The sequence below is a fragment of the Caloenas nicobarica genome, chromosome 32 (genome assembly GCF_036013445.1).
Source record: "Caloenas nicobarica isolate bCalNic1 chromosome 32, bCalNic1.hap1, whole genome shotgun sequence".
In the NCBI taxonomy this organism is placed as follows: Eukaryota; Metazoa; Chordata; class Aves; order Columbiformes; family Columbidae; genus Caloenas; species Caloenas nicobarica.
The window spans coordinates 2,951,164-2,961,505 of record NC_088276.1 but is presented as its reverse complement, the minus strand read 5'-3'; the positions used below and the strand labels follow the sequence as shown (position 1 = coordinate 2,961,505).

General features: G+C 52.6%; 1 protein-coding gene across 1 annotated transcript; it reads left to right on the top strand.

Moving 5' to 3' along the window:
• Positions 1-7,478: 7,478 nt before the first annotated feature.
• LOC136000334 (olfactory receptor 14J1-like) lies at positions 7,479-7,997 on the top strand (the record flags this gene model as incomplete). Its single annotated transcript, XM_065654112.1, has 1 exon — positions 7,479-7,997. A coding segment is annotated over exon 1 (519 nt), but the record flags the coding sequence as incomplete, so codon positions are not given.
• Positions 7,998-10,342: the final 2,345 nt, after the last annotated feature.

The following is a 10,342-nucleotide window of genomic DNA, read 5'->3' as shown; positions in this document are numbered from 1 at the left end:
GGAGGAGGTTGAACTCCAGCTGAGAACCAACATCTCCCCCCAGTGTTGTCCCACCTGGGGAATAGAGAACCCAAGACCCCAAACACCTCTCCAACTTTGTCCCACCTCATCTAGAGGGTGGAGAACCCCAAGACCCCAACTATCTCCCCAACTTCACCCCACATCATATGGAGGATGTTGAACCCCAACCAAGACCCCAAACATCTCTCCAACTTTGTCCCACCTCATCTAGAGGGCGGAGAACCCCAAGACCCCCAACATCTTCCCCAGTGTTGTCCCACCTGCAGGATGTTGAACCCCAACCAAGATCCACAAACATCTCCCCAACTTCATCCCTCTTCACCTGGGAGCATGGAGAACCCAAGACCTGAACCATCTCCCCCAGTGTTGTCACACCTCACGCTGACGACGTTGAACCCCAAGACTCCAAGATCTCCCCAACTTTGTCGCACCTGGAGGGTGTTGAATCCCAACTGAGACCCTCAAACATATCCCAAACTTCATCCAACCTCATCTGGAGGATGGAAAACCCAAGATCCCAACATCTCCCGTCAACTCCTCCTGATTGGTGAGTGGAGGGGTCGGGCCTGTGGGCGGGGTCTGTGGGCGGGGCCTGCCAGGAGCAGTGGCCACTGCTGCTCTCCCAGGGAAGTTCATCTGGATCCATTTTGGGGCCACCAGGAAGTTGGTGTTGTGCAACAAGACGTGTGAGTGGGTGGAGGGCCCATCAGGGGGCATCTGTTTGGCCAGTGTCTACTTGTCCATCATCCATCTGTCCATCCATCCGTCCCTCCACATGGCCATCCCTCCATCTCCTCATCCCACCACCCACCTGACCCTCATTCTTCATCTCCTGGTGTCTCCACCCTCATCTGTCCATCTGTCCATCCCCATCTTCTCACCCACCTCCTCGCCCCTCCATCTCCATCTCCTGGTGTCTCCATCTCCTCGTGTCTCCATCCATCTGTCCATCCCCATCTCCTCACCCACTACCTACCCAACCCTTTCTCTCTTGGTGTCTCTATCTCCTCATCCATCCATCTCCTCACATCTCCCTCTCCTGGCCCCTCCATCTCACAGAATCACAGAAATCAGGGATTGGAAGGTGAAAGAGTCAGTCTGAAGAACAGTATTTGCCTGAACATCACCATCAGGGACTTGGAGAACAGATGTCCTGATAGAAAGAATTGGACAATGACTTGGAGAGAGGCCTGACGAAAAAAATTGTGTTGTACAGGTCTCTCCAACCCGGGGGCTACAGGTAACAATGGCTGCTGTACGGATTCCACCTGCTGCCGCAGCCGGACTTGCCCCCACCTCCTAAAAGGAATTGTGTTCTACAGGTCTCTCCCACCTGGGGACTATAGCTGCTGTGCAGAAGATGGATTTTCACCTGCTGCCTCGGCCAAACTTGCCCCCACCTCCTCCCTGCTACTAAGGCCAGTGAAGAAGAGCATGGGCAGAGGCTTGACGAAGGTCTTGAGGTCACCCAATGGACCAGTAAGAGACCCCTGAACTGAGGCGATGCAGGCACAGACGGGTTCTGGCAAGCGAAGCGGGGACTCTTCAGGCCTGTGCAGTTAAGCCTGGATGGCGAAACAAAGGTAGAGATTGGCCTCAATCCATAGGAGCAAAGCGGGGTGAAGAAGCATGAAAGACGATTCCCGACAGGACATCGTTGAGTTCTCCCCACCAAAGGATCACGGATCACAATGGAGAACCGGCAGGACTCTTCTCACGGCACCTGAGACCATAGGGACGCCTTTGGATCTCGTAGTGGTAGCCAACCCTTTTTTTTCCCCTTTTCTTTTCTTTCCTTTTTCTCCACTCTCTCTATCACATGCCGCTTTACAGGCAAAATAAATAAAGAAATATTGATGACTGAATTACAACCTCTTGGCTTTTTGATTGCCTTAAGTTTGCACTTCAAGATCAAGGTAAATGAAGCATCACGAGTCCATCACCGAATGGACCGTGACAGGCCTGGATCACAAGTCTTATGAGGAGCAGCTGAGGGACATGAGGCTGTTTAGCTTGGAAAAAAACAGACTGAGGGGAGACCTTATCGGTCTCTACAACTACCTGAAAGGAGATTGTAGCATGGAGGGTATTGGACTCTTCTCCCAAGTAGCAAGTGATAGGAGGAGAGGAAAGGTTCTCTAGTTGTGCCAGGGAAAGTTCAGATTGGATATTAGGAGACATTTCTTCATGGAAAAGCACTGGAACAGGCTGCCCAGGGCAGTGGTGGAGTCACCATTCCTGGAGGTGTTTAGAAGACATTCAATTGGGTTTCTTAGGGACATAGTTTAGTGCTAGAGTTGGGTTACGGTTGGACTCGATGATCCTGAGGGTCTCTTCCAGCTGAAATTATTCTATAATTCTATTGACAAATCAAATTCAGGGCGGTTATTCCCTTTAATGCCAGTTACAGGCCTGCAGTGTTACGTGAGGTGCCAAGGCTCTCACACACCCCTACATGCATTGGGCAGGGACAGCGATGGTCCTGTCCAGGGCAGCCATCCCCATCCACAGTGAGTGTGGGACAGACACCCCAGACAGCATTGCAGACAGATTCGGTGCCTTTGTGCAAGAAACTCATTCCCACCTCTGAAGCATCGTAAGATCTGTCCCTTCTCTATCCAGGAGATGTAGGGCAGCCCTTGAATAGGAAGCGCATCACGCCAGGTGTCCATGCGTATAGCTACACTTCCAAATCTCCTTTTTTTCTTTTCACCACCCTGTTCTCACCCCCTTGATAACACAATCAAGGAACAGACAAACCATTGTCACCTTGGGCCTGTCGGCAGCACCTTGTCATTCCTAGAGATCAGTGACACGTCTGCCCAAATACCTCAGGGGCAGCAGAGACGCCACTGATAAAACACACGTTTCCTTCCAGGTCTGTCATTCCCAGCCCTGTTTCTCTCTGGCCTTGGGGACAGCAGGGCTTCCTCACTCTCCTGTTGCCCAATTTCAGCCCTAACTTTCCATCTGCCAACCACTGTGACATTGCTCTGCTCTGAAGTCAAACCTTTGCACACATGGGGACCTGGATTCTTGATACCAACCAGATTTCCCGAGAACTCTCAGAGCTTGGCCGGGTGCTACAGCTGAGGTGCCACAGCCCAACTGTGCACTGATGCCCTCAGCCAAGGGCACAGCCAGGACAAGATGCAGCCTGTGCTGTTTGACACCCATGGAGTCACCGCCAAGGCGTGGTGGGACAAGTCACACAGCTTGGGGTGCTACAATGGCTGGGTACAGGCTTTTCAGGAGAGACGGGCTGGAAGGATCAGCAGTAGGATTCCCTCAGAGTGAAGAAGTTGCTTGGATGTATGGAGCTCCTTTATGTGGAGAGTGACCAGATGGGTTTTCCCTTGTGAGTGAGGGCACCAATGACAAAGCCTGTGGGGGCACATGGCCATGCCCCCCAACAATGTGGTGCCACCGAAAGTGGGGCACAGCAGTCAGGGAGAGGCACCAGCATAAGGAAGAGAAGAGCAGCACCGAAAGACTGTGCTAGGGAAATTGGAAATTATTTCCTTTTTCTTGAATAAACTCTTGATGGAACCCTGCTACTGCTACCATTTTAGTGGCCTCTTTCTGGGCTCAGGAGAGTCCTGCAAGCTGAGGCCGCTTTTCTTTAGGGGGCACCGGGGGCTCCCTGGGTGAGTGGTCCCTGCCCTGGCTGGAATTGGAGGGAATGCGGCTGCAGCAGTGCAGGGAGAGTCCAGACCTTGAGAAACTTTGGGGTTCTACCATCAGGAATCTCCTAAGTTTCAAAAGGAGAAGTGGCCAGTCCTGTATCGGGGCAGGAGAATAACTCCAAACATCAGGACAGAGCAGGACCTGACACGCTGAGCAGTGACCCTGAGGAGAAGGGCCTGGGCACTACAAGGGCCGCCACACAAGCCCGTGCTGCACGCTCACCATGACCAAGGCAGCTGCACACGGGGCTGCATGAGGAGGAGCGTGGGGACCCAGACACCTGGAGTTCTCATCCCATTCGGTTCAGCACTGGTGTGACCCCACACACACGGGTGTGTGTCAGTGTGCGGCTTCCCAGTTTGGAGAAGCAGGGAGGAACTGGAGAGTGTAGGGCTCTGCCAAGGCAGGGTTCAGGACCTTGTGCACATGGTGTGGGATGCTGAGGAACCTGGGCTGCTCTGGCCCAGCAGCGCTGGGGAGGCTGCAGCAGTGTAGGAGTAGCCTGAGAGTGCTGGAAGGGTGGTTTCAGAGATGGTGGAGGTTTTCTTCATAGTGGGAAAGAGCACGAGAAAGAAATAATGGCACACAGTGCAGCTGGGGAGGTACAGGCTGGACATGAGCAGGAAGGAATGTGAGTGGAAGGGCAGTGCTGTGGTGGAGCAGGTCACCCAGAGGCAGTCTGCATCAGCCCAAGGCTTTGTGCTTCAAGGAACAGCTGGGGAGGATGGAGAGAGATCAGCAAAGGAAGGAAGATGCTCAGACAAGAGCAAGGTGGGGCAGCAGGGGGGATGTCTCCAGCCTGCAGGGAAACAGGTGCAGGGGATGCCACAGCATAGGACAGGCTGTCGTGGAGATGATCAAGGGATGTAAAGAGGCTGAAAGCCCCCACAAGACATGAGCTGCTTCTCCCCTTAGCTGTGGCTGTTGTCTCCACCTCTGATGCCTGTGAGGAGACACCTTGTCCTTACAGCACAGGGGCCTCATGGCCTCCTTGTCCCCAGCCAGGAACCTGGGAGGTGTCGGACCATAGTCCTACCCTTGGCCTTGCACAGCCCCACATCACACTGTCCCAGGAACAGCCCTGGGCAATGTGGGAGGGACAGGATCTCCTTTCCCAGGGTTGGGGGTCAGGGCTTGGCCCTTTGATTAATGAAACACATCCAGTTTTACTCAGCATCAGAGAGACCTTCACCTTGCTTTTCCTGATCTGTCATTTCTGCCTCCAGTTTTCTTCTCTAACCAGACCCTGGGGTCATTTCCTCAGTAGTGTTCCTCAGTGGGACCCATTAACATTACAAGAAACTTTGGAGTTTGAATCTGACTTGGACTTCTTGACAGGTTTCTTCAACTGCCTCTCAGGGTCTGATGTTCATGGCCTCAGCACCAAACCCACCAGAGGGGTCATTAAAGTGCCTTGGGCTGCTCCTGTGCTGCTGAGCTGGGCTGGGCTCCTGGGACAGAGGGAGCTCCTGGCAAGCGGCAGCGCTGCAGAGAGACAGTTCTGCCCAGGAGCAGCTCCTCTGCAAAGCGCAGCAGGGCTGAGGGCTCTGCCTGGGGATCTCAGGGAGACGAGCGAGGCAGAGAGAGATTAAAGGTGGTCAGCATTGGGAGGATGACTGAGAGCTCGCTGGAGGAGAAATCTTTGCAGCCTTGCTATGGTAAGTCCCTGGGTGCAGGGCAATGCAGCTGTAGCTCCTGGAGGCATCTCCTAAAGCTGGAACAGCCACAGCTTGTGGGATCCCTATGGAGGGGAACTTTGTTCAGCAATTTTGAAAATCAAAGCAGATGGTTTTGCAGCCAAGGGTGCCCAGGGCTGTCCTGCAGAGCAGGGTCCCTGCACCCCAGGGCTGTGCCGGGGCAGGGACTCTGCCGCCTGCCAGGGTCAGCGCTCAGCCTGCCTGGGGAGATCCCCACGGTGCTGTGGGGAGAAGCTGTGGGTGGAAGGAGCAACCTCTGGCTGGGCAGGGTCTAGGTATGGAGTGGGTTCTGCTTGGGAAGCAGCTGCTCATAGCTCCAGATCACTTTAGGACATTCCTCAGAGGCTTTTGGAAAGGCACAGCAAGACAGGGGCTCTGTCAAAAGTAAGGATCCTGTTCTATCGGTCTCGTACTCTAGATTGTCTATGAGGCCAATGGGACACAATAATTAACGTCTCAGTTCAGGAGGATTCACTGAAATTCCAAATCTGTGGTTCTTAGCAGTGAATAAACCTGTGAGTATCAGAAATGGACACACCCTGGCTTCCAGACATCATCAGCATGACTTTTCCATGCTCATTATTGTTGGTCTGATGTTCTGATCAGAGCCGGCCCACACAGAGCTGCCCCTGGGCAGTGCCCGGCTGCTGGGAGGGGTCTGCAGGGCAGAGCTGAGCACACAGTGGCTGGGATGGGGTCTGTGACACTGACAGGAGGAGACCTGGGCACAGAGACACAGCTGCAGGCAGGGACAGCTCCAGGCAGCAGAGCAGGGGCTGTTCAGGAGCTCTTCTGCTCCTGCTCTGCAGGTGGCTGCTGGGGGTTGTCTGCTGGGCAATGATCTGACTGTCCCTTTAGCACATCCCATCTCCAGGAGCCCTGACTCTGCTCTGCCTGTCCTGCTGGGCTCACCAGCTGCCCCCAGAAAGGCCCAGCTCTGCTGTAGGGTCCCAGGAGTGCTGAGCCTTTCCTTGGGGTCCGCACTCACTGCTCAGACTCCTTTGCTTGTCTGGGTGAGGGGTCGTGTCCTGCTCTCTCCATCACATCTCCACCTCTGGGCTGGGGCAGAGAAGAGTTTGCAGATCTGCCCTTTCAAACAGGGCTCCCTGCTCCAGTACGAGTCCAGTTTGGGGTTTTCTTTTAAAGAGAGGATTGTTTATGAAGTTGTTTTTAAGGCAGCACAGGTGAAAGCACAGGGCAAATGGGTAAAAGCTGCTCTCCTGACTCTGCACTGAGCCACAGAGAGATGAGCCCTTTTGCCTGTCCTGTCTCAAGACTCTTCACATTTTCAGTCATATATATGAGAAACTCAAGCCCTACAAAAATCTAGTCATGAGATGTGATGGTGGAAAATTAAAAACATGGACAAAATCATAATAATGACACACTAAGCCTCCGCTCTGCAGCCCATGCTCTTAAGTGTCATGAGAGCAGATATTGAAGATTTTCATTAACAGTGCATAACATTGCTTGTGAACATCAGAGCTCTCAAACCAGCTCCCCCTGTGTCCCCACTGCAGCCGAGCAAAGCTGGCTGCTGGGCCCCAGACGGGCAGAGGTCCTGCTCCTCGCAGCACACTCTGCCAGCACATAGCAGAGAAACGAAATGCATTTCAAATGGGGCTGGGTGTGAATGAAAAATGGAGTGGCTTTGCTCAGAGGAGTATGTCCTGATTTTAAGATGTCATTTCCTTTTTGGAAGAGAGTCGCCACGGCAAGAAACAACAAATGTCCAACAGCAGCTCCATCACCCAGTTCCTCCTCCTGGCGTTCACAGACACACGGGAGCTGCAGCTCTTGCACTTCTGGCTCTTCCTGGCCATCTACCTGGCTGCCCTCCTGGGCAACGGCCTCATCATCACCACCATAGCCTTTGACCAGCACCTCCACACCCCCATGTACTGCTTCCTCCTCAACCTCGCCCTCCTTGACCTGGGCTCCATCTCCACCATTCTCCCCAAATCCATGGCCAACTCTCTGTGGGATACCAGGGCCATTTCTTATATGGGATGTGCTGCACAGCTTTTTCTGTTTGTCTTTTTCATTGCAGCAGAGTTTTATCTTCTCACTGTCATGTCCTACGACCGCTACGTTGCCATCTGCAAACCCCTGCACTACGGGACCCTCCTGGGCAGCAGAGCTTGTGTCCACATGGCAGCAGCTGCCTGGGCCACTGGGTTTCTCTATGCTCTGCTGCACACAGCCAATACATTTTCACTGCCGCTCTGCAAAGGCAATGCCCTGGACCAGTTCTTCTGTGAAATCCCTCAGATCCTCAAGCTCTCCTGCTCACACTCCTACTTCAGGGAAGCTGGGCTCCTTGTGGTTAGTGCCTGTTTAGGATTTGGGTGTTTTGTGTTCATCGTCGTGTCCTATGTGCAGATCTTGAGGGCTGTGCTGAGGATCCCCTCTGAGCAGGGACGGCACAAAGCCTTTTCCACGTGCCTCCCTCACCTGGCCGTGGTCTCCCTGTTTGTCAGCACTGGCATGTTTGCCTACCTGAAGCCCCCCTCCATCTCCTCCCCATCCTTGGACCTGGTGGTGTCTGTTCTTTACACAGTGGTGCCTCCAGCAGTGAATCCCCTCATCTACAGCATGAGGAACCAGGAGCTCAAGGATGCCCTGTGGAAACTCATATCTTACTGTTTTCTGAAGCAATAAACTGCCCATCTGCTTCTACATAGCAGTTTTAATGTAGCTAATTGCAGGACCAGCCTGTCATCTGGATTTTCTGTTATTGCTTGGTTTTTTATTGTTTTAATGTTGTCATGCCCTTTCTAATTCTCTCTCTGCTTTTCTTTTATAACCACTGGCTGTATAAATGAGGAGCCATGCTCTCCTTTTCTCTTAAACAAAATAAACATTCCTGTAGTAACTTGTTTTTCACTATATCCTTTCCAAGGCCTTTTTGGAGGTTCAGGGAAAATTCCTGTGTGGGTGGGAGGAGGGGAAAAGAGTCCAGCCTGGCAGCACTGCCAGGGAGCAGCAGCGCTTGGCCTTCCAGAGCTGTTCTCGTTCCACTCCCACACTCTCCTTCTCATCCCTTGTGTTGGTGCAAGGCCTGAGTGCTCTGGCAGCTTGGTCACCGTCCTGCTGTGTGTCAGTCCTGTGAGCGCAGGCAGGGACAGGCAATGGGCACTGCTGTGACAGAGCTGGCCTCACAACAGCCTTTCCACAAGAAAGGTGAAAGGCTTAGGTCTTCATTCAAATTTTTTCTCAAGAACCTTCTGAGAATGTGGCCTGAAGATCAAAACACCAGGGCACAGCTGCACAGTGTGTGTGTGCAGGGCTGGGCACACAGCAGTGTCCTCTCACAGCCAGGCCTCCTGCCAGAGACCTGCAGGACCAGCAGAGCAGGGGCTGGGCTGTGCCCCTGTGCACTGGACACCCCACAGAAGCTGCCCCAGGGCATCATCATGCACTGGCCCCTCACAACCACCATTGCCAGCACTGGCCTCTCACCCACAGAGGGACACGGAATGAGTAGGTCAGAAATCCCTGTTTGCATTGTAGACATCAGATGTGAGCACACACGTCATGTATGTGATGTGACATAAACGCAAGTGAGCACAAACACCATCAACTATTCCTTGAGGTTCCATGAAGGCCTGTGGCACAGTGAGGTCTTGAGGTCACTTCATGGTAGGAAGCACACCCCATAGGAAATCACCCGAATGCAGCACTGGGATGTTCTTCCTTGAACTGAGGTCCCCGTATCTATTCCTCATGACGTGAGACATCTCAGATGAGTGCAGAGCGGGGTGACACACCACAGGGCTGAGGTGCCTCCCATCCCTTGGGAGTGGCAACAGGAGGCCAGAGGGACACTGTGACTCCTGCCTCTGTGCATAAAAGGGACAGACTCTGAGCATCCCTGGGTGCATAAGGAGTCCATGAGGCCAGCTCAGATGTGGACACCTGACAGAACCTGACATTTCTGTGTGTGACTCCAGGAACAAACCCCACTGGTCCATAGAGATTGATCTTAGCTACCTTGGACAGCCTCATTGCAAGTGCTCCTGTCTGCTATGTCAACCTTGCCTGTGATTCTGGGTTGTGCTCTGAAAGCACCAGAGCAACCAGAGAGATTGTGGGGTCCTCGGAAAAGGCAGACATCAAAACCATCTTCAAGAAGGGCAGGAACAAGAACTGAGAGGACTGCAGGTTGCTCAGCCTGCCTCTGTCCCTGGGAAGGGGATTCGTCATGTCCTCCTACAGGCATTTCCAAGCACTTGAAGGAGAAGAAAGGGATTGCTGAAACAAAATGTGCAGGGGAAAGGAGGGTATGTCCTGTACATGGAGTTTTGCAAGGCTTCAGACATGGTCTCCCATGGTGTCCTTATAGCCAGATTGGTGCTGTCTGGGCTGAAGAAGTGCACGCTGGGTGAGAACTTGGCTGAATGATCAAGCACAAATGTCGTAAAAGGTACAAATATTTCTGTGCAACCAGTTACTGGTGAAATCCCTCAGTGACCAGCACTGGGTAAACACTGTTGAATGTGTTTATTCTCTCCCTGCATGATGTGACGAGTGCACTAGCAGCTCTTTTGAGGATGATGCAAAGCTGGGCAGAGGCCTTGAATAACCTCACATGGTTGACCCTGACTTGAACAGGAGAGTCAGACAAGATGATGTTCAGGGCTCTCTTCGAATCTGAGTTATTCTATGATTCAATGAATCTTTACCTTGGAGAGGTTTTGGAAAACCGAACATACGTATGAAGAAGAAAAAAAAATAAACAGGCAGAGGAGGAGATCTAAAACGTGTCAACATGAATACAGCACTTCCTGTGAAGAATGTTTCTCCATTCTCTCATTCTCCATTAGTAAGAAATAGATTTCATCAGATTCATACAACAAGCGTACTTTTGTCTGGTCAGGTCCTGGGCCACAAGGTGGGTGATGGATGGGTGTGGTATTTTGAGGTCAGTTGGGTCT